We start from the raw sequence: 25209 nt of genomic DNA, 5'->3' as shown, positions 1-25209 counted from the left end.
AATATTCATGAATAAATAATTTTCTAATCAGTCTTCAATAACGTCTTACTGGAACTTCCAGAAAAATGGCTTTTTTAGGTCTTTGAAAAGTACTAAAATATGACTTACCAATAGTGGTATTCCCAACATCAAACATGACGCATTGGTCTACAAAACTGACTTACATTCACATTTCAAATCTAACACTGGTATCGCTTAACTTCGGGTGATTTCCCATTATCTGGTAATGGTATATAGATGGTTTCTATAGCAACTACATGTTGCCAAGAGGAACAGATGAGATGTTCAATAGACTGGTCAGAATTTAGATGAGAAGTTTGCGATAACACAGCCCGTCTTTGTTACGTTTTCGGGGTGCGAATCTAACGTGTATAAGACATAAATAAAAATATAAGGAAAGCAGGCACACTAAATATAACGCCTCAGCAATTTGCGAACAAATCATTTTTTTTTATATATATCTTTATGTTGTAATTAAAAAAAATGCGAAATAGTATATGACTTGATTTCTATGTAACGAGCCCATTGGCTGTCAAGCTGACAAAAATAAACGAAGGGCCATAACTCTAGGTGACAAGAATATGTGCAGGCTTGCTGTACATCACAATTCATCTCATTTTAGTAAACCATTTCCAATGCTAATCTATAATGTATTCTGGTCGGTCACATAACAACACCTTTTCTCTCTCTCTCTTCGATAGGGATGAAGAGGTAGCACACATATTCTGAAAATACGAACACGTTCACAATTCTGTCTAAAAACGATATAGATGATATGAGAGAAATGCATATATTATATACAGAAATCACTGAAATAGTAAAAGATAAGTTGATCAGTGTCGTATTTTATCTTGAATTCTTTAACTGAACATTGGAGTAGCTTTATCAAGGACGACAGTTCTTACTCAAGGAATGATTTCTATATCATTATTTGACACTTGTGATGGAGACAGTGTACATCTGAAGAACAACATATATTCATTTATGATAGATCCGCCAAACCGACAAGAGTGAAATGCAAGTTGTCGGTGTACACTTCATTTTCTCGAGTTCTTTTTTCAACTGATATTAAAAAAAATTGTCCACGAAATTTAAGTATTTAAGAAAATTGTATGAAACCAATCAAAGGTATATGATCATGGACTAGGGACTCGTATGTAGATTGACACCAGAAATGTTATAATTTAGATAGTTAATCGATATGTGATTTGTTTTCCTGTGGACTTCTTCAAAATTTTGTAATTGTTAAAAATGAACAAAGAATATCTATAACTATCATTGGATGTTACCTGTGGTGGCCATTTTAGGTGAAAATACATTGTGTCTTTTTAGTTGAAAGGAGAGACTTCTTTCCGTTATGCATCACAAACTGATGATGCTCAATATGCTGGTGTTAACTGAAATAATTATTTGATTTCAATATACCTGGTATGCGACGTTGGCTTTTAAACAGTCCTCTAATGTGTTCAAGGTAAACAGATCCAACCGAGATACAATTCGTAGAATTAAATCTAACATGGAATGTAAATGAAGATGACTTTGATGGTAGGGACAAACACTCGTATCATTAATGTATCTGATAAAGTTGATTCCTAAAGGAGGGATGACAATTTAGGGGCCATTCTAAGTACCTACTCAAAACATAAAATTCTGTGGGGACTTATCGCTAATATTTGGAGGGTGAAAATAGAGGATTATCAAAAATTCTTAAACCTGAATGATTCACTGAAAACTTATATGTTTTGTTCCAAATAAATATAAGATCTTAAGAACGAATTTATGACTGGTCTATCCTCTTGACACATAACGTTGAACTTAGCTATAAACTTCCTATTATCAACCTTAGGCACACTGGCTACCATCACAAGGGATTCAATCTGTAACTGGCACATGATCTTGGGATGTCTGTTCCAGTCAGGTTAACATAATGACTTCAATTTCAAAATTTTCAATCAAATATAATAGAAATGACCAGTGGTAAGGTACAGCATATATGCTCGGAAAAAGTGGTAATACATTTTTGAACCCTCCTAAGCTCCACCTCTACTATCTCAACAGGCATGGAGTCAAAAAACAAAATCATATTGTATATTTATTCCACGCAATATTTGTCAACTTAAACATTTCGTCTGCCACAAACACGGACCAATTAAAACAGTTATGATTTAATAGTACACAACACTATTATACTCGTGACATTTCAATGTTATGATTTACTGAAGTTATAACGGTGTGCCGTCATTAGGTTGTTATGGATGATCGAATATATCAGTTGTTAAATGGCTTCAATAAGGTATGGTATTATTTGGTGTCATCTGCTGAGTTGTAAGCTGACAAAGTTGACTAATAGAATCTTTCACCCCCTTTGGGGTAAGACAGGGGGATCTTAACCCGAGTGGGGATTATTAAGTTGTCAAACACGAGGCTTACCGAGTGTTTGACAACTTAATAACCTCTCCCCCCAACCCCCTAGGGTTGAGATCTCCCTGTCTCATCCCAAAGGGGGTGAATTATTATTTTTCTCTTCCCTGTTCCGCCGCTGATTGAAAAATACGAAATAGAATGTTTGTAAACAAAAACTCGAAGAAAACATATGAATATAGTGACGAGGCCCTCTCAACTGCGTCACGCTTAATTATGATATCCAGCACAAAATATAATTCCCATTAACGGTACAGTAAAACATAAAAAGGCATAATAATAATGATAAAATTAATTTGAATGCGAAAGTATAGATGAGATGACTTCAATATATACACAAAGTCAACACAAATTATTAAATCGTTATTTTACAATGACGTCATTTACACGTCAAGTTCCACTTCCGGGTCAAGATAGCGACGTCACATTATTGTTGAGAACGCGCAAGGAGCGCGTGTAGCTTGTCTCAACCCTGGGGTGAGAGAGAAAAATCTCACACCGGTAAAAACTGTGGATATCCCTGTTCGGGGTAAGAGAAAAAGTTATCTTTTTCAATTCAGTCATATTAATAAGTACATCTTTTTTACTTGATATTATTGCGTTATTAAATATATCACTGGAAATGATAATTTCAGAATCAAAATCTCTTCTAGGCAACACAACTAAAGGATGCTTTCGTTTCCTTTTTTGTTTCCAGATCTACTGCTTCAACCTCGATCTCTGTTCCTCCAAAAATCATTTTTACCTCCGCCTCCCGGCATAATCCTCTAGAAGTATCCGGCATTTCGATTCGGAGCATGCCTATCCTTTGGCACGTTTCGTTCGTGACGTAATCGGGATTGAGGTCGTCAGACGCGTAGACGGGGAGATCTATGCCAGTCTCCGTTGGACTGCTGACATGGAAAGTGAACTTCTGAACAGACGATCCAAGTTCCACGGGAGTGCCTTTTTGAGCATAGATCTTGAACCCATTAACACATCTGCTATCTCCCCTTGCTCCTCGCACCCTGTATTCTTCTTTATCTTTACCCTCTCTGAACTTCCTGTTACAGGCGACACCGTATGTGAATCTGCAAATCCGGGTTGTTATGATGCGAGGTGCATGTCCATTGATCACGGCACCCTTCAAAATTGACAAACCGGCATCTAATGGAACAATAACCTTCGGACCTTTGATGGCTGATTTGACGGCATCCTGCAGAAGAATACACTCCGAGTAGCCACCGACCATCAGAATGATCGATGTTCCTTTAACTTCCGGTTTGCTGAAAAGGTCTTTCACATGAGAGATAATAGCATCGATGGATTTAGCAAACAACGATTTAGCAAGTGTGTTAGGTATCCGAAGTTTGTCAGTCTGCCAGATTACATCAGCATATTTTTTGTTGGACGCGATCAAAGCATTCGTATCGCCACCTTTGTTCTTTTTTTGGAATAGTCTCTGTAGAATCGGTGGGATGGTGAAGGTGACGAGTCCTTCTTCATTCTGTTTGATACTTCGTTTTTTCAATTCGAAGTTTCTGTAAAGGTTCATCACGTCTGATATATTTTCTTCTTTAAACTTTTGAAAGAGGTCCTTACCAACGATATCTTTCAAAAGTTCTTCGAATTCTCTGTCAACGACAGTTCCTCCCCAGTCACCACCGTTTGCTCTATGAACTTCCCTAAGGTCTCCGTCTTTCTGTACCTCAAGAACTGTAAGATCTATTGTACCTCCTTCAAGAAGAAAATATGCACCAAATTAAAAGATCCCCCAACAAAGTGTCACGGACTCTCATAAATACACTTCCACCATGTATATATATCATCACCCTAGATGAGGAAGTCAATGTAAGCAGGGTGTTACATAGATAGATCACTAACCTGGATAAGAAAGACAAAGCAAGTAGGGGGTTACTTAGATATTTATATATATATATATATCACCAACCTAGATCAGGAAGTCAAAGTAAGCAGATATGTAACCATACTTGACAGTTATGTACTGTACATTAACTGTTCTATACAATTGAATTATTTACCAGAAAGATCCATTTCTAATTTACGGCAGAGGGACTGTTCATTATATTTCAGAATCATAGATGGGATATAGGATATATTTCATATCTTATGGAAACTGATATAAGTCACAGGATCAGTGAGCTACAGCATTACAGGAGTCTACTTTTCACAATCTCTATTAGTGTATTTTTCTTTATTATGGAACCACATTACTCTGAGAGAGAGATTAATATCTTCTAGTATAAACTGTGATCTAATTGGTAAAATATAAGTGAACAAAAAACGCTGTTTTTGCACTGTGATAATATCTTTTTTTTCACTTTTCAACCAGCTTTTAATTTCACTGCAATAAAATAAATAATTATTAAGTATACCCAAGTCATGAGAGATACGATGACCTGAAATTACAACGCTCACCTCCAGCATCCAGGACCAAGAATTTGGTTCCTTTTTGGAAAACTGTCAGCTTACTTCCTGACCCTTCCACAGACATCCTGTCGATTGGTAAGTTGGTACAAAATATAGCGGCAGCTTCTGGTTCCAGCACAAGTCGGAGGTGTTTGGAAGGAAGACCTGCCTGATGATCAAACAAATAGGTATCAAGATATCATGTTGGAAATATTATGAACCGTTTTTCCGTAAATTTAGTGGAGTAAGTTAGAATAAGAAAGATTTTCCTTTGCAGAAGTATAGCACATGATTTGTGATTTGGTTTATGTGATTTTTACCTTTTCAGCTGCTTTTTTCATGAACTGCTTTCCAGGCTCTGTCCATATGGCAGGAACTGTAAGGATCCACAGGATCTCTTCGTCCAAGAAGCTAACGCCCTGCTTTTTGGCAGTTTCGAGGCAATGATCTTTTAAGTATTTGATGCTAGCAGCAAATACATCAATTGCCTTCATCGATTTCTTTCCATCTTGAGTTTTCAGTTCGAACCCACCATCAATGTTCTGTTGTGAAAGACATTGTTGTTACGTTTTATCACCTTCATAACGAGACTTTTGGAACAATAATTCTTTTACTTTTGTTTACGTCTCAAAAAAGTCTTTATTTTAGATTCAAACTTTCATAGAACTTATTGTTACATATAATATATTTGTATAGGTCTTGTCTAAGTAAAACATTTCAAACAGTCTGCATTCTTTATAAAAATATATTTTTAACTTCAAAGTAACAATTCTCATATGAAATATTTGAGAGTATTTCAATTGTATTTGGATTGCACAAGTATGTTAACTAGAATACAAACACTTACTCCTCTATTGTAAAGCTCCATTTTGAACCTCCGAAAGAAGTACCAGTCGTCATGTTCCTCGTCCAGTGATAAATCGGAGTATTTGTCTTCTGCTTTGTAACCAAAAGAATCAAACGTCTTGTTCTTGTCAAATAAAATACACGTTGGGGTTTTTTGAGACTGAAGTCTGGCGGTACCGGCTCCCCAGGATACTGCAGACATGCTCAAGGGAGAAATGCTGTAGTCATGCTTAGTGGAGAAAGCGTAACCGGAGTTAGTGGTTCCGAAGTCCAAAGCAACTACCAAAGGATGGTCAGGCATGGCTAGAAAAAAATCATGGTGATACTGTAATTAAAGTATTACACTTTGGGTGAAATTTTATATTACAATATCAATAATGATAACTTTGAAAAAAAACCACCTGAATTAAAATACGCCTCGGAAGAAAATCTGATACCATACAGTGCGTATAATGTTTTCATTGTCATACGTTTCTGTTCCAAAAGAATTCAAAACAAATCGTTTGCACTTTCTGCAAACTAAATGCTTTGCGATTATGTTTATCATCAACACATGCAGACAGTTACGGAATTTAGATATTAGTTTAATACAAGAATACAGTTTATTCTTGTTGGGCTTGTTCTGATAATATTATACTTTACTTTTTCAATAAACTTTTGAATGAGGACATTGCCCAAAACAAAGTCAATAAGGTAAACTATCGATGTATTTATTCGATATGTAATATAATGATCTTATGAGTAAATTATTATATTGGTTAATAGTTATATTTGATATGCTTATTTATTGTTACAAAGTCTGTTGGGAGTGATTGTGTGTTAGCGAATGTTGGAAACTTTCTCTGTTGAGTGTGTTTTAAAGAAACATTACAAAACCATTTGCTTAAACATATTTTCTGTACATGTATAAGATAATGAAACCTGATATTATTAAGTTTGGAGATTCAAAGAAGGATATCAGAGGAATATAAAGTAATATTTTTCAATGAAAGAAGATAAAAGTACACAAAACGTTATGCTTTCCAATGCTCCATCTTATTCATTGACCCGCTTTTAATTCTTCTACTAGTGTTATTCATATAATGTGTTAGTCACAACTGATGGGTTTGAAAAGGTGTGTTTAGATAAACTGATCTAAAATAGAAACATGCTGACTACATATATCTAATACACTTCTAGACGCGAATAGCAGTCCTTTGTTGGAGGTGATCACCATATCCTTTCATATACGATAGAAGAATAGGACCTAGAGCGCTTAGATACATTTGTTAAAGGCAAGCTTGTAACCAATGCAGCAATCATGACGCTTGACAAAGATTACTCAAAAATGTTATTGCAAAACATTGGCAAGGTTTGCTCAAACCACGATTTATTAAAGAATTTGAAATAGGCCAGGTAAATTCTATATACATGTACACTGTGAGTTAAAAGACATATGCATGTACAGTGTATTGTAAGGATTCATTGTGCTCCTACAGTATGTTATATGAATATTTAAACAACTTCGACAAATTTAAAGCAATGAGTCTTAACTGATTAAGAATTCTTTTTTTTTCAATATCATCTCTCTCTCTCTCTCTCACTCTCTCTCTATATATATTTAAATATATCGTTTTACATTTCGTCAATGGACTCTTCAGAATGGCTATACAGACATGTTTAAATATGGTAATCATCTATTTTCCTCACGGGGATCCTGTCCTGATTACAGAGTTATCGACTGGTCGTCCTATTTTACGTCATGTAAACTCTGGTAAACAATTTTGCATGTGAGTGCTCACCTGTTTTTCACGGAATTCCTCCCTGTTTATAAAGTTATCGACGGGGCCCGCGATTTATACGTAATGTAAACTTTGTTAAGATCCTACATACGAGTGATAACATTCTTCTTCTCGATATCCTACCCTGTTTATAAAGTTATCGAGTGGCCGTGCTATATTACGTAATATAATTTATGGTAAACAATAATTTCTACTCACCTGTCGTTTTCGCTGGATCGTACCCTGTTTACAAAGTATCGACCAGCCGTTTACGTGGATTGATCTTGCCTTTAATTCTTCAGAATGTTATCGGGCCATAATATCTCATTAGTATCACGTGAGATCTGAAACCAGGAAGTAATTTACCAGTGACGATATCAGAATAAGGCTAATATCAATACCACTTAGAAGTAAAGATATGTATACACAACAGACCTCCGTTGGAATTGTTAAGAGTTGAAACTACAGTGCATTCAGATCGATACATATATAACCACACGTAATATCTGACTGTAAAAGACAGACCTGACACACCGCCATCAGGTAAGTATACATTGTAATGTTGTGTTGTTTTAACCCCACTTTATCTACATTTACGCACTGTTTCATCATTCGGCATAAGCTTAATCACTAAGGCACATCGCGGTAAAGTTGAAAAGTTATTTTTTAGATTTGTTGCATTGTTTCATATGCTTCCAGTTATGTTTCTATGTTATTCTGATATTCACACTTGAATTTTAGTGTCCAGTTTGGCCACTTTATTTCTTCGGTTAAACGCCCTACAATTTAGACTCGATAACATTAAGAGTTAGTTTCTGTCGAAAACGAGGTAAATCATTTGCATACACGAATACGGCTGAAGACGGAGAAAGAATGTAGTGACACAGTACGTAAACAACAGCTTTCCAGCACCTAGATTATGTTATGGACACGTAGACATTGTTTGATAACTCATATTTGATTCGGAATAACGGAAATGTGACATTAGCAGCCATCGTTTCTGTAACTTTGACACTCCAGCCAAAAATGTATTGTAAACAACCTATTTCCAATTGATCAGTCTGTCAGTCAATCCATTAGAAGACACACATTGTCGTTAGTGCATTCCCGTCTGAGAGATTTCCATCCGGCATTGTAAACATCCCCGACGAAATTCTAGGTTGTTCTGCTGCCTGTCTGGACATTCTTCCCTTTTTGGCTGACATTTTGTTTTTAACCGTGATAAATGTACGTGGTTAGCTATCCTTGATTACTGATGTAATGTGTTCGAATGCGTTATCACATATGACGCAAACGTTTGCTTATACAGACCGTTGATCAACGGAGATATATTTGCTACTTCAGAATAATTAGTTAACATTTACATTAGCCTAATTCAGCGTCAACCAACTAAATTTTTTTATAAGATGATACACCTGAAATACATCTGCAATGATAATAAAATAAAAATTGTTGAACAGGGTTTTTTTTCCAATTTATTTACAGTGTATGATAGGATTGTGATTTGCTTGCGATATCAAATATCGCCTGTACTTATCAGTACGATAAAATCGGCAACCCACCATGACGGCTTACAATAGTGCTAAATTGTTACTAATACATACTCGCAACATTGCACATATAGTGTATTCCTTATACACCTTTTCCATACACAACTGAATATCGCTTAAGTAATTGCACGGATGTATTATTTGCCTTTTTGACAGTTAAAGATATATTGTAAACCCAATCCACACTTGTTTCCACAATATCTGCCCAATAACGATATTTAACACGATTTTACAGCTGGTATTTGTGTTTTCGGTGACTAACACATTTTACTACCTTGTTATCGAGCTCGGTATATCAAATCTAACTCCTTTTCTACCGCTTATTATATCAGGAATTTTCCAAAGTTCTAACCGCCTTGTTAAGTCGCGTCTTACCAATAGAATTGATATTTGAGACAAGTTTGATCATGTGGACTGTCTCTGGGAATTGCAATTTAGAGATCGACGAAAGATGTCGTTAAGACATTTGCAGTTTGTGATTAAGAAGTCAAGAAATAGATTTTAAATCAAAATAGAAAGAATAAGAACAAAGACATATCGAAACTGAAAAAGAAATTTCAGTAGTGCATGACAGTAAACAAAAGTAAAACAATTTTGTAGAGTTTGCGTTTCCAGAAAACATGTGCACAGAGGTGAACATTAAAAAGACTTTGGGTATACATATAGAATATAGCGATGCGTACGGAATCTATTGTATAATTTATCACTTTAGTATTATTTGCCAAATTGTCTATTTGTTGATATGGGCAGCACAGACAAATGGCGTCTGGTTTCGAATGAATCACATCAATCAGTTATGTTGACATTCATCTGTGGATTTCTCAATGCATGAATGCGATTTTTCCTGGATTAAATAATAAGACATGGTTTGTGTTGTTCTTTGATACAGGTAAATATCACAGCATTTTATGCTGTTAACTTTGAAATAGCCAGATAAAACACCATACATGCATGAATACATTTATTCCATATCAGGAAAATATGATAAATAACTGTCAATTTATGATATACGATCTGTGTTTCCCTCCTTTAGGTTACACGTTGATTACTCATATGTTATCACGTTATCGGGTACTTACGTTCCAGGGTGCAAATTTAACTCTGAGCATATTCCTACATACTTTCTAATGCTCTGTTGTTTCCTTGTAGAACATGGCCCAGAAACCGGTTGGTAGACATGACACTTCGACGCATGTTGACAAGACCAAGACCAAATGTATAAGGGTATGACCGGCGTATTTTATTTACCAATATACAGCCATCAGAATAATATCTTCAATTGTACTTTATATTATTAAGTCAATCAATGAGAATAATGATATGTCAAAAAATCGTAATTAAATTCAAAATCGATAAAAAGGGGACAAACTACGAATAAACGAAATGCGTAAATGGTGATCCTAGCAAAAACACACCAAGGATAAGACAATTGTATTGCCAATATGCAATTAAGCGATAGTCAAGACACAGGTCAAATATTGGGCTAGAGAAAGAAAAAGACAATATTGCATAACCACTAACTTTATTCGAGTTCCTAACTCACCACCTTTTGTCGTAAATCAAATTGCTCTCGATTCCAGATAAGAGACCTCAAAGACATCCCTTACACGATGGTAGCAGCGATAGATTTCGGTTCAACATTTTCTGGGTATGCTTTCTCTACTAAATTCGAACACAACTTAAACCCATTGAAAGTATATAACACGACATGGACTGCCAATTCAGGGAACTTGATGTCTCTGAAGACATCAAGCTGTATTCTCTTTGATAAAAGCCAGACAGTGAATTCCTTTGGATTTGAAGCTGAAGACAAATATGCTGATTTAATGCAGAAGAATGAACACAAAGACTGGTTTTTCTTTCGTCGCTTCAAAATGACGCTTTATGAAGAAAAGGTATGTTACAAAATACTCATATTGTTTTATAACATGTTCTGCATTCCATAAATGATGTTATTATATCTTATTTACTTTTGAAGTGTATAATCCAACTAATGGAAGGTCATAGAAAAAGATTGATTATTTGTAATGCAAGCCATATGATCAGCTTTCGACAAACTATGTTGTAAAAAGCGATTGATTGGATATTTCCGGAGCTTGTTCTCAATATCAATATCTAAAATACACATATCGAAAGTAAAGACTTAGATACTCACAAAAATCAACTGAGTTGAAATTTAAAGGAAAGAAATATGTATAAAGTTGTTGGTTTTGTGATCCCGTGGCTAGTTGTTCCGGAAAGGAAGGCCTTTTCTGTTTTATCGACGACACCTTACATGTATCTATTCGTTGATCGAAATCAAAATGAACTGTTTTCCACCAAGCTGTAAAATAAGCGCGATGGTTTTAATTTTCCTATTGTGAATTTACCATTCCTGTACATCAGCACTCCGACATCCCTAACATATGGTGTTTACTTGTCACAGTTGATTCGGTATTCAAGGGCTTGTTCCCAATATCAAGCCTTTTATGCACGAACGTATAACACAGGTTTTCAAAAATTTGCATGTTAATGAACATTAATAATCTTGTCTTGACCTAGTCGTATTGATTTTGAGTTTGGCTTATGATAAGATTCACATGTTTGTATTTTCATGATATTTTTCAACGACGACCACAGCAGCAATACCAACAAGTATAGATTACACTGAACTTATATATTGCTCAAGCGAAAGAAATGTTAAAGGGGTCATTTTGATAACCTTTCCCCACATTTTTTATCCATAATTACATAATTATAATAAAAGCATAAGTAGAAATCTGCCATTGCTGTTTTTGCCGTATGAAAATACCAAGTAATAAAGAAATCATGAATGATTAGAAGAAGAAGAAGAAGAAGAAGAAGAAGAAGAAGAAGAAGAAGAAGAAGAAGAAGAAGAAGAAGAAGACTGTGCTTGTTTTGCATTTTCTTTGCTATCATTCTGTCTTGTTTTCTTAAGGAGATATCCCGCAGTATGAAGCTGAAATCAAGCAATGGGAAAGAGATGACAGCTATGAAGGTGTTTACATGCTCCATCCGGTTCCTCAAAGACCATTTATTAGACTCTTGCAAGAATCGAGGTGTTGATGTCAGCATGTCAGAAATACGTTGGGTCCTCACAATACCTGCTATCTGGAATGATCGTGCAAAGCAGTTTATGAGGGAATGTGCTGTACAGGTATGTTTAAGTTTATGCACATGTTGTATTCTTCTTTGAATTGCAATGTCCCATTATTAGACAATAAATTAATTTTTAAGTCTAATATTGCAACTGATTATATAGGTGTAGGAAAATGCAAACAGGATGACCACCTCATAAAATGTCATCAAAAGTCTTATCAAAACGCATTTTATAAGATATGATGCATATTTGAGTAAGGTCGCGGACGTATATAAAATGCACACTTTAACGCTGCTGAACACCTCGGTGACGAATTATATCTCGTCCATGAGCAATCACTGATGTACATGGAAACTGTATTCCTATTCGTGAAACGTATCCAAAACACAAAAGCAATGCCGAGGTTCTCTATTGTCAGTTTAATTTGTTATTTGAAATGTGCTACCTACTTGAGTGTCTTTTTGCAATCAAGCAATGATCCCCCCAACCAACGCAGTCTCCTTCTTACTGCTTTTTTTTCGTAATAAACTGAAAAATATGTTTGAAAATATAAGTAAATGCGTAAGTGATGTTTGAAGCATTGCCAAAATGACACTTGTTAGATTAGCAAGTAAATGTGCATGCAAATCATGCCGGAAGCGGTCGTTAAACATACATGGTATTAAAGAGAAAACCGTTAGATATTCTCTCCATACATTGAATATTATGCCTAGGGTTTTTATTTCATAGGCGGGCATTCCAGGCCCCCAGCTAATCATGTCTCTCGAAGCTGAAGCCGCTGCGCTATTCTGCAAATATCTACCTGTGACAGAAATGGCCAAAGGTGAAGGAGGAAACGTCTCTGTGTTCAAGCCTGGGTCACAATACTTAGTGTTAGATGTTGGAGGTTCGTGTTCATTTATATATGCTACAATACATACAATAGAACTTATTTGTCGTTTTATGATTCATCGTAGAGAAACAGTCCATAATGTAAGCAAATTCCATCCCGTATTTGAAAAAGTGAAAATCTATGATCCAATAATCACTTCATGATTTGTAGCCGTTATTGTTTTGTTATAATATGATGTCATTTCAATTTTAACACACATAAAAATATATGGTAGATTCTATGTTTCGCATGTTGCAAATTATGTTCTGTATCTCTAATCATGAACATTCTTGCTAATCTTAATGACTTTACCAGCTATCTTAGATAATGCTTTACATTGATTATATATAACATTGATGTATAAAAACTACACAGGCTATCTTGTTTCATATTTTTCTTGTTTTTTTTTAAAAATTATTATTTTATATTTGTTTATGTTACAAGTATGATATGTATGTGATTTCTGTTATTCGTTACTTGACCATTGATATTGCACTAGGAAAGTGTGTGTTTTATACTCAGGGAATATTTATCATTGATAGCCCAGGATGTACTTATTATAAGCCAGCTACTACATTAATTTACAACTGTTTTGTTAACCACCAGGTGGCACCGTAGACATCACCGTACATGAAGTACAGGACGACCTAAAACTAAAGGAGCTGTATATGGCAAATGGAGGTGAATGGGGTGGCATAATGGTCGACACAGAATTTATGAAACTACTTTCGGAGATATTGGGTGACCAGGTCGTCAAAAAATTCAAAGAGGAAAACCAGGCAGACTATTTAGAACTACAAAGAACATTCGAAGTTAAGAAGCGAAGTATTAGTTCGACACAGGGATCTAAAATAACATTTGCACTCCCCATTAGTCTTCTTGATACCTTTGAACAGATGAACCCCAACGTGGATATCTCACAAAGACTAAAATCAAAATTTGATAAAGATATTACATGGAATTTGGATAAGATGCGGCTAGATAAGAATCTTGCAAAAAAATTATATTCCAAATCTGTGAAAACAATTATTGATCATATAAGCGACCTTCTGCGTAAACCAGAAATAGAACACATCAAAGCCATCCTTCTGGTAGGTGGCTACTCCGAATGTCCTTTACTGCAGGAAGAAATCGAGAAAAAGTTCCCAAAGAAGCGGCTGATTATTCCAAAGGAAGCCGGATTGGCAGTTCTGCAAGGCGCAGTCATAAATGGCCACGAGCTAGACGCTATTACTGAGCGTATCAGTCGTTTAACGTACGGGGTTGGAACCAATATGCCATTTGATTCAAAAATTCATGACGAAAGCCGCAAATTCACTGATGAAGGTAAGACACTTTGCAATGGGTGTTTTTGTGTACACGTAAAACAAGGAGAGCAGGTGCCCGTTGGACTGATCGGAAGTACTGAGCGATACTGGGTAATGGAAAAAGACCAAACAAAACTCCCTGTCCTGGTATACACATCCAAAAACCCCAATCCGACTTATATTGATGAGGACGATTGTGAAAACATTGGCGAATTTATAGTAGAAATGACCAACACAGACAGAGGGTTACACCGAGGTGTCGACGTAGAGTTTACTTTTGGGGGAGCAGAGATCGAGGTCACCGCGTACGACATACATTCCCGAGAGGAGCATAAAGCCTATTTCAACTTTTTGGGCTAGTATTAGAGATTAGTCAGGTTGAATCGTATCTGTCTGGTTTGGTGGAAGATGGTATATTAGAGGCTACGGCAAAACCAGAAGTTTCGCTGCGTATCCATAAGGAAAACGATATCTTAAACAATAGTAATAGGATATGCGTTTAAAATCAATATAGTAATACTTTAAATGGAGCTTTTATTTGATTTATTATTTTTACCGTTCAAGTAATACTACTTTATATTTGTGAATATCAGGAAATCACTGACACGTGAGTTGTCCGTTTGGACGTCATGATACTTATCTGGCATCTAGATGGCATTCACTGTGACGAAAAATTCAATATGAGACATTCAGTCATATTTACATTTCGGGTACCATTTAAAACATTTCCATGGTTTTTATTCTAATTTGAAATTGGTTTGCTCGCTGTATATTTATATACTGGAAAAACTTTTTGGGAATTATAATCATCAAAATGATAAATGCAAAGCTATAATGCATGTTACTCAGTCGACGCTTAAATTCAGTCAATATGGCGTCAAAATGACGTCATGTTATTATCCTGTGGTCCAGACTGCATCCATACCTTTTTGAATATAATCTTGATTTAAATTAAAAAGTCAGGATGCAAAATATAAATATAAAAAGATAATTTCTTTTATCGACATTATGATTTTAGTTTTATCATTCAGCTTCATTTCCTGTAATGTATCAGATGTTATGGTACGAATTTATACAAACTATATCATTGGAAAACGCGGGAGTTTCCGATCAAAACCTAAGCATCAGGAAATTGTTAAGAGTAGGATGTAATGCGTTATTTTACAATTCGTCCACACAATGCAATATAATACCAATGCATCTTTCTTATATAAAATATAAAATTTATTATCATTTTTTGCTAATTAATTCAGTCTGTAAATAAGTAATTGAGGATGACATTTTTTATGTACTTAATGCAATGCTACTCTGTAAGCAAACTACAGTTAATGCTAATATAAGTGACACAAAGCGACACGACGGGAGCATGCGATTATGTATAAGTTTTGGAAATAGAAACAATGTCCATCATTAAAACTACAGTTCTGCATAACGGAACATACATTAAAAAAAGTATATTGCATTTTAAGTTTAGTACAAGTTAAACTCGGTTTACAGACAGCCCCATGGATTAGGAATGCTAATATTTGCAAATAAGGTGTTTTGCTATGGTGTTCAATAAAAGAGGTGATAACATTAATTATATTTCGCCTATAAGTAATGTTGTATTAGGTACTTTTTTGTACAATAATGTTATTCGGAAGATGTTTTATGTCACTGCTTTTAGTAATAATGGTGCCGGTTACGTATCAATAAAATCAATATTTTTTCAAAACATTGTACTGAGTTCTTTGCTTCTCTTTGTGATATATGTGGTTTTATCATTTCAATAAATACCTATATGCGTTTGGGGAGATATTTTCAACATTGCTCTCTTTTTGCCAAATGCATTTACGCAATAGGTACATCAGATACCCGCACTGTCATATATATGTATTATGTACTAAAACCTAGCGATACATTGGTGACTTAAACAAGTTTGATCAGATTGTGTCTTAATTTACAAATAATTTACAATAACATGATACATGTATCATGTTACACAAATTGCGTCCAATGAAGGTATCCTGTACTTGCCAAACCGGAATAAGGGTAATTGAGACAGCAGAGATGATATCATCAAGGAGACGGGATCATGTTTATATTTGCTTGAATTTAAAACAAAAACTTCTCGACGCAAATAGTAGTCCTTTGTTGGAGGTAATCACCATATCCTTTGTGTACAATAGAAGAATAGAACCTAGAGCGCAATTTAGACGCTTGACAAAGATTTCTCAAAAATGTTATTGCAAAATATTGGCAAGGTTTGTTCAAACTACGATTTATTAAAGACTTTGAAATAGGCCAGGTAAATTCTATATACATGTAGACTGTAAGTTAAAAGACATATGGATGTACAGTGTATTGTAAAGTTTGTATTCGTTTCGCTCCTACACTAAATTATATGAATATTTAAACAATGTTTATAATTGCTGGAATTTTTTCGTACTCGATATGTTTCAGACAAGATGACGTTTTATGTCGATAATGATTCTATTGACTGGTAGTATACGGTGTATTGTACAATTTACTATCTAGGTTATTGTATTGAACTTTCATATAAAGGGTGATTATATGTATCTAAATTTGCTAGGCAAATGTGATTATCTTTCGTAAAAACCTTGAGGTGGCTTCATCAAACAATTTTATAGGTGCAGTTTTAAAGTCCTCGAAAGCTTTCTGCTACATTCTTACAAATCTGGATTCAATTTCAACACAATAGGAACCTGTATATATGTATTCAAACGGTAACTGACAGTACACAGTGAAAGACATAACGGCATCACACGAATTTTTGCTACTGAAAGTACACACCGAAATTCATCACTAACGGTACAGATTAAGAGATACAACCATATCACATGGGAGACAGAGAAATACAACTTACCACGGGGAATATATAAATGTAAACGGTATATTGTTTGTCAATGATAATTACACATGAGTAGTAAAAAACCGTATTGCAGGGATTTTTGTTATTACTTTCATTATTGTTATCATATTTGTTACCATTTGTGTTATTAGACACCGAGAGGTACAACCTTATCACGGGGAATCTTATCACTGATAGCATAGAAACGTACGACTGGCTACACACTTCAAATCTGCAGAAGAACTAATACCATATAAATCTCCTTTTAAACCAAGTTTTGAGTAAATATGTCCCCAGGAGGTGTCTGACAATTCTTCTTATATCCTATGTTTGTACAAGTATTAGAACAGATAAAAAAATGAATTATGCAACATATGATATATGTCTACTTTTTCACATGACTACTGTAGGAGTTATTTCTGTACTTGCATTTATATGTATTCATGTATTTGTCACTCTGTCCCTATCTGTTGATTATTTGATGAGCATTTTCTAAAATATTTTGAGTTTATTTACTTAGTATGCTTAACCTTATCTACTTGAAGATCTAGTTTGTTCCTGTATATGCTTACTTGATTTTACTCTCTTTTATGGCATTCCATAAAGGTTTAAAGGTTATAATGGTATTTCGCTCGATAAGAATAATAGTTGTACATATGTTTCTGCAGGTTGTTTTCTTAAACGGAGATAAACACCAATGTGTATATATCCTCTATCTCGATACCTAGACCTGAAACAGGAAGCTAAATTAGTTTTAATATAGTACTGACCGCCATTACACAGGTCTATTAAGCATTACAGACAAATTGTTTGTTACCATAGCTGTGTAACCATTCTGGCTGAAACAATCCAGTAAATACACTATGTAAGTAGATCTTTATTCCTTTAACATTCTTCGTGTGACCAGTTACGTAAATGTTTATTAAAACATGTTGTTGAATCATATCATGCAGTTAATACTAATCAGGCAGTTCACGGCACGACGGGTTATAAGATTGTCATTGTTTAGTTGTTTACATGCGCTGTTTTGTAAATTGTCGAAATTTAATATATATATATGTTAGCATGGTAACCCAGCTCAGAAACCGCAGCTTGTTATTTGTTGTACATGTCTTATAAACAAAAAAAAAAAAAAAAAAAAACAAAAAAACAAAAAACAACAGGGAAAAGAAATGTTGTCAAATGGTCATTTATTAAATGACAGGAACATTTCAAATACAACCATAATATCAATCACTGTTGTTATATAATATATAGATCTGAATGACATTAACTTCAGTCTTTATGTACAACAAAAAGATGGGGTACAAAAATAAATTATATATATATATATATATATATATATATATATAACTCAGAATTGACTTATTGACTGCTATTTATAAATGTGAGTCATAAATCTTAATGAGAAATAAAATGTATGAGTTCAATGAAAAACAGTAAGGTTAGAAATTACAACACGTACAAATACTTCTAATAAACCAAATCGTTAGACATCTACTACTGGATGTACAAGAAAAGCTTTGGGAATAACTAATTGCTAAATATGGATGTGAATAAGAAATGTTTGAAAACTTAGAAATCATGTTGATAGATACACAAGTGTTAGATGTTGAACATTTATGGGTTATGGACTACCGTTAAAATACAAAAGCTGATGTACAATACGCTGATTGTGTCTATACGATGCGTGTTCTTTATTAATTACGCAGATACCATTGTTGAATATTCTATAACTATACCTACCTACCTACTACCTACCAACCTATCCATTTTACCTACCTATTGTGTTTTAAGTACAAACCAAACACGTTACCATTTGACAAATGCAAAGTCAATGTATGTCACCGTTGAGGGATTGGTCTCTCGTTGTGTAATTACTCGACAACTGCAATGAGTTAAATTTTGCGGTGAAGAGATCGAAATAAAGGCAAATGATAGATATACCCCAGAAGGTAATTGTAACGGTTTCGAAAAAAATGGTTGTTTGATATCATGGATAGAAAAGTAAACAGGAAATTATGTAATTATTTTAAAATACGGATATGATTGGTTTGCCTGGAGGATCAAAAATAACCTGTAGACAGGTATATTCAGGTTTGTGCAGGTTAGGTACCAAGTGTAACAAACACAACACTTAAAATTCATCTGAGTCTATATTTGGTCTTTACAAAATAACAGAACAATTAGAGTAATACAGACGTTACAAGATTTTAGTTAAAAATTTATTTTTTTTGGTTTGGTAAGAGTGGTTTTTGACGTAATTGATCAAATGCAAAAATCGTGTATTTACATGTATACGTCTGAATAGCGAATATTGACGTTGATTATCAAGGCCGATAGGTGATATCTTTAGAAATGCAACCGAATCCTGCATTAATTACTATCTCTAGTGTACAGGTGTGTCCATAAGATAAATAAATTACCTGTAAACAGGTTTATACGTGACAGGTTCGTGCTGGCTAGATCCCTGGTGTGAAAAACATACCACTTACAATTTACCCGACTATGTATTATGTCTTTATAAAATAAGTAATACGCATCAAATGTCAAATAAATCCCTTTCTGACGTTATTAGATTTTCGATAATTTATTGCTGTGATTAAAATATGAGTCTAGTTAATGTTTACATAGTGTATAATGCATGTAATGAGTGTCTGAACAATTAGATTGGTCACTTAGGATATTTTGTGAACAAGTCAGTCTTAATTATTGTATAACTTTTCAGTTTGTATCTAATAGAACTACATAACTAGGCTGTTTTTGTCTATATAATGCGTGTTCATTATCAATTAAGCAGATATCATTGTTAGATATTCTACAATCATATCAATTAGTTTGTCTTATAGCTGTTCTGACGTTGATAAAAAATTACACGCACTTTGTTGAATTATAGAGAACCTCCCTATCTGAATTTCAATATTCTTTTGATCACATTGGATTTCCTCAGTCGCCCCCACGCTAAAGCTAGTGTTTTTGTAATTTTTGAAAAATAACTAACTCGAGCTGAATAAATTCAATATACAATGACCACTCGTTGTGTAACCTCTATTTCTGACGTTATGAGATTTTCGATAATCTATTGCTGTGATTAAAATATGACTGTAGTTAATGTTTACATAGTGTATAATGCATATAATGAGTGTCTGTGCAATTAGATTGGTCACGTAGGATATTTTGTGAACAGGTCAGTCTTAATTATTGTATAACTTTTCAGTCTGTATCTGATAGAACTACATAACTATGAAATAACATATTTTGTCAAGTGTACCTCTCAACACAAATCGTGCATACATCGTGTGCACATCACTCATCATGTAACCTTGTGCGATCTCACATCACTAAATACATAGTTTCTTCTCGATAATTTCATAATGATTTCTAGATACGATATATTGTATCGTTTTTAGTTATAGGTTTCGATTTTGACCGTTAAAATGATATCCAAGATACAATCCAAGCATTCACCGATGATCCAATCATCTGACGCACGACATAAAAGAAGCCCTGTTATCGAAACATTACCAAAAGTGCAGGTAAGAGTAAAACACGCAACCTTATCGTTGTTCGTTAGGTTTTTCAACGATAGTTTTTATAATCCAAAACCCATTCTTGGAAGGTCATGAAAGGACACTAATAAGTTACATGTATGCTGAAGAGAGCTTTATAGCTTGTACACCTATAATGATGTAACGTATAATGTTTTATCTTGAATGCCTAAAAACGGTTACATATCTTTTTCATTTTGTAGACAAGTGATAAATATAGATGTTTAACTAAACATTAATTGTAAATATCCGTTGCAATTAAGAACAAAATACTGTCCATTTACATTGTTAAAATGCGGATTCGATTTGTGTTTGCAGAAACGCGACTTGAAGGACTCGCCATATACACTTGTTGCCGCTATGGACCTCGGTACAACCTATTCTGGTTACGCTTTCTCCACTAAATGTGACTATAAAAAATCCCCTTTGAACGTCAATACAACTGTTTGGAAAGCAGGTTCGAGTGAATTGGCCACTATGAAAACGTCAACGTGTGTCCTATTTAAGCCCGATGAAAGTTTTGATACGTTTGGATTTGAAGCTGAAGACAAGTACGCTAGGTTGATGGATGAAGGGAAACATCATGAATGGTTCTTCTTTCGGCGCTTTAAGATGTCCCTTTATGACCAGAAGGTAGTTTCTAGATTTATGCATATTACAGGTTTTTTATGGACATTGTAAATATGATCAATTTTTTTAATTAAAACTAATTATAACTTATGTTTTATTGCTTGGAAACAACATGATTCTAGGTAATATAACTCTGCTTTAACAAGGAAATGTGTATATACACGGTTGTGCCAAGTATTTGCTTTGCTTTGCATATTTGAAAATCTCCTCTTGATATTTTCAATCATGTTTTAATTCAGGATATCTCGAGATCGATGAAACTCTATGCTCAAAATAGGAAACCAATGTTAGCAATGAAAGTGTTCACAGCAGCTATCCAGTACATGAAAGACCATTTATTAGAGACTTGTAAGGAAAAGAAGGTGGAGGTGTTTATGGCAGATGTCCGCTGGGTCCTCACCATGCCTGCAATATGGAGTGACAGGTCAAAACAATTTATGAGGGAATGTGCTCAACAAGTAAGTGTTGAAATAATCTGATGCGTGTGTAATGCATCCGTGTAATGCATTTATACATACACTGCCCTGCTGTCGTCGCTGATGAGTGACAAAACTAGTAATGTATTATACGTTCCTTTGATCTTAAATGTAGGCTTTTTCTAAACGTATATATCATATATTGATATTGTGTTATTTTGAGAGAATGCGCAAATGGAGCCAATACACAGACGCTGCCATTCATCCTCTTTCACTCTCCCTAGGTGTATATCGTATGGTTAAGGCATAGTTTTCTTTTTGGACATTGTTTCAGTACTAGTGATTTTCCGTTGTAGGCAGGCATCCCAGGATACCAATTAGTTATGTCGCTGGAAGCTGAAGCGGCTGCATTGTGCTGTAAATACCTGCCGATAAAGGACCTAGATGTGGGACAAAAAGGCGACAACATTGCCGTCTTCAGTCCTGGTACAAGATACATGGTTGTGGATGTAGGGGGTAAGAAATACTCGAACTATTCGTTATGAATACTGGCGTCTTATTTCACTTTCATCTTTCCAAGATGGCAATATAATCACCTTAAAGTTTTTCATTATCATAAGTTACTGTACAATAATAGCAAAGTTATGTTTACCAATAAAGTTGAAATTAGAAGCGCATGTGAAAATGTGAAATTCGGCTAATAGAAGATCAGATGGTTGGTGGTACTTTAATTATCGGTTTCATTATCTCATTTTAACATGCAATATTCCTCAAATGTGTATATGTATGATGATAATTATATATCTATCCATCTATGCAGCCATATTAACTTATTTATTTATTTATTTATTATATACTTTTCGAAAACATAATAAGTATAGCGCGTGCGCAAGTTCTTACCCTACATAATACAAGTAAATTTATGCCACAGGAGGAACGGTCGACATCACTGTCCACGAAGTACAAGAAGGCCTGAAACTAAAGGAAGTGTATATGGCCAACGGCGGAGACTGGGGAGGTACAATGGTCGACAAGGAGTTTGAGGCAGTCCTTGCTGAAATCCTTCATGAAGATGTATTTGAAGCGTTCAAGCAAAAACACGAGGCTGATTACTTGGAGTTACAACGAATTTTTGAATCAAAGAAGCGATCGATCTCTTCCGCAGCATCAGAGGAGACTAAGATAACCTTTACCTTACCGGTAAGTTTGCTGGAGACTTTTCATGATATGAATCCTGATATGAGTTTTGAAGAAAACGCAATGTCAAATAAAAAATATGCCAACAACATTACATGGAAAGTTGATAAACTCCGAATGAAGCATTTCCTCGCCAAAGGCATGTTCGCAGGATCCATTCAGAAGATAAAGAGTCATCTTGCGGAGCTACAGGAACAGCAGGAGGTGTCGGAGATCAAATCAATCATACTTGTTGGAGGGTTTGCCGAGTGTGCCCTTCTTCAAGATGAGATTTCTTCCACTTTTCCAGGCAAGAGGTTGATCATTCCGCACGATTCTGGACTTGCTGTTCTGAAAGGTGCTGTCATCAATGGACATGAGCTGGACGCCATCACAGAACGGATCAGCAGGTATACATATGGAATTGACACCTGCTATCCATGGGACCCTTCCAAACATCCCTTTGAGTATATGTTTCTAAGCGAAACGGGTTTTTACTGTAGAAATGTTTTCAGCATTCATGTGAAAATAGGTGAACGTATAAATGTTGGTGAAGGTTGTGAAACAAAATCCTATAACGTTATGACAGCAGATCAAACAAAAGTACATTTCAATATTTATGTTTCACTTGATAAAACTCCAATGTATGTCACGGATGAGGGATGCAAATGTGTTGGATCACTTGTCGTGCAAATGCCCGACACTCGCAAGGGGTTAAACAGGGGTGTTGATGTTGAACTGAAATTTGGTGGTGCCGAGATCGAAGTCAAGGCCTGGGATAGAGACACAAAAGAGCACAAATATGCATACTTTGATTTTCTACAGTGATCGGAAATCTTTCCAATATCAGTATAAAGGTTGTTCAGAATATATCTCTTAATGTTATAATGATCACTACATATTTTGATTGTGATCTGTGATTAATTAGGATTTATGTTTGGAGACATATGTGTATTTCATAATTCCATCTAAAGACAATTTCGGTGGTAGTCCACAATTGAAAAACAACGAGGCCATTGTTTTAATTATCGTTAAATATTTGCCACACGTAACTGTTATTGTTCCGGAAGTCTTGTAAACAAACCACAACTAGCTGCTGACATATTTCCCATGTCATTTATAGACAACATAATTCACACTCAAATTGCTTATAGCATAATTCAAAAGAATTTGTTATTTTTTCCTAACGATTTATTGACACACGACATGATTTTCACAACTCAGTATATATGTATCTGTACATAAGTCATCTAAATAGAAATGAATTAAAGATAACTTTATGATGAAATTATGTGATACCCTTCGGGAAACAACACCGACTTAAAGAACATTTATTCTAATAATTTAAGATATAACTAGACATTTGATTGTCAATTGAAGAAGTTTAGCCTCGCCACATCGTCCGCTAATCTGTTATTTGAATATCTAGCCGGGATGACTACTGATAATAATATCAATTACTCTAAACGACCTCAGCAGTAAGAGCGTCAAAAACAAAGGCCCGACCCAGACCGGTCGCCTAATTTTGAATGTTATCTATGCCATGGATTCTGGGTAAAGTCACCAATTTCTGAAAAAATGGCATAAAGTTGTCGTTGTTGTGTTTAAATGGATGTGAACTAGAATAGAGATAACCTTACTGCGTTTTGACATTTCAGGATTGGCATCGTGATAATAATGTCCGCTAAGTGTCGCAGTATGTGAAAGTATACCACGACACTGCTATCCCCTAATAGTTATCTAGTCTCTGGTATTTACTTGTCGTCATTGATTCAGTACCCAATGGCTTGGTCCAGATATCAGAATTTTGTGCAAGATGACGGCAACTGACAGAGAAATTCAAAACATAGGTTTTCACAAATGATAATTGATGACGATTATAGGGAAGTTTTACGGTAATCATAGTAATCACTGACGCTGTGTCTTCCGGATATCTGGTTTAATTTTTGCACTTTTTTAAGGAGTCGACGTGACAGTATATGTTTTGTCCACAGCTTGCCCTAGATTCAAGGAATTTGAGTTTGAATTAAGATTCTATGAAAATTTTGGAATTCTCTCTGGCGTGTTTGTTCATTACATATTGTTTATATTGACATTGATGTACCTATGCCGTCTTAAGTCAAGTATACATATAGGCAAATTACGAATTACAATAAGATACAACAATAAAATCAATAAGAAAAAAGCTCGCGTAAAATTAGAACGAAATTCAAATATACTTAACCTAGATAGACGGTAAGTATGCACATAGTTGTTTTTAAAACATGTTTATATGTCATTGTTATTGGAATGTATTTTTGTTCACATTTTATCATACTTAATTG

The 25209-nt window shown here is 34.8% G+C and overlaps 3 protein-coding genes across 3 annotated transcripts; 2 read left to right on the top strand and 1 right to left on the bottom strand.

Moving 5' to 3' along the window:
* Positions 1-3070: 3070 nt before the first annotated feature.
* Positions 3071-5977, bottom strand: LOC132546218 (heat shock 70 kDa protein 12A-like). The gene is made up of 4 exons (XM_060209927.1): positions 5678-5977; positions 5151-5372; positions 4840-4999; positions 3071-4137 (listed from the first exon to the last, which is right to left on the bottom strand). The coding sequence occupies exons 1-4, from the start codon at positions 5975-5977 to the stop codon at positions 3071-3073; spliced, it is 1749 nt and encodes a 582-aa protein (XP_060065910.1).
* A 4161-nt stretch (positions 5978-10138) lies between these two features.
* Positions 10139-14624, top strand: LOC132546188 (heat shock 70 kDa protein 12A-like). The gene is made up of 5 exons (XM_060209897.1): positions 10139-10210; positions 10567-10881; positions 11925-12143; positions 12816-12972; positions 13564-14624. Exons 1-5 carry the CDS (start codon positions 10139-10141, stop codon positions 14622-14624), a joined length of 1824 nt encoding a protein of 607 aa, XP_060065880.1.
* Positions 14625-20552: 5928 nt separating this feature from the next.
* On the top strand, positions 20553-23713 carry LOC132546217 (heat shock 70 kDa protein 12A-like). The gene is made up of 5 exons (XM_060209926.1): positions 20553-20651; positions 20982-21296; positions 21533-21751; positions 22066-22225; positions 22641-23713. Exons 1-5 carry the CDS (start codon positions 20553-20555, stop codon positions 23711-23713), a joined length of 1866 nt encoding a protein of 621 aa, XP_060065909.1.
* Positions 23714-25209: the final 1496 nt, after the last annotated feature.

Source organism: Ylistrum balloti, unplaced genomic scaffold, assembly GCF_031769215.1.
Source record: "Ylistrum balloti isolate Yb309-2 unplaced genomic scaffold, AGI_CSIRO_Ybal_v1 Utg369876, whole genome shotgun sequence".
Classification (NCBI taxonomy): Eukaryota; Metazoa; Mollusca; class Bivalvia; order Pectinida; family Pectinidae; genus Ylistrum; species Ylistrum balloti.
Note: the sequence above shows the minus strand (reverse complement) of the source record. Positions and strands in the feature narration are given on the sequence as shown.

Coding starts and splice junctions, on each gene's coding strand:
- LOC132546218 (XM_060209927.1), bottom strand. CDS start 5,977: ATGCCTGACCATCCTTTGGTAGTTGCTTTGGACTTCGGAACCACTAAC. Junction 5,000..5,150: donor TGAAAAAAGCAGCTGAAAAG/GTAAAAATCACA, acceptor TTTGATCATCAG/GCAGGTCTTCCTTCCAAACA. Junction 4,138..4,839: donor CTTGGTCCTGGATGCTGGAG/GTGAGCGTTGTA, acceptor TTCTTCTTGAAG/GAGGTACAATAGATCTTACA.
- LOC132546188 (XM_060209897.1), top strand. CDS start 10,139: ATGGCCCAGAAACCGGTTGGTAGACATGACACTTCGACGCATGTTGAC. Junction 10,211..10,566: donor CCAAGACCAAATGTATAAGG/GTATGACCGGCG, acceptor TCTCGATTCCAG/ATAAGAGACCTCAAAGACAT. Junction 10,882..11,924: donor TGACGCTTTATGAAGAAAAG/GTATGTTACAAA, acceptor TGTTTTCTTAAG/GAGATATCCCGCAGTATGAA.
- LOC132546217 (XM_060209926.1), top strand. CDS start 20,553: ATGATATCCAAGATACAATCCAAGCATTCACCGATGATCCAATCATCT. Junction 20,652..20,981: donor AAACATTACCAAAAGTGCAG/GTAAGAGTAAAA, acceptor TTGTGTTTGCAG/AAACGCGACTTGAAGGACTC. Junction 21,752..22,065: donor TGAGGGAATGTGCTCAACAA/GTAAGTGTTGAA, acceptor TTTCCGTTGTAG/GCAGGCATCCCAGGATACCA.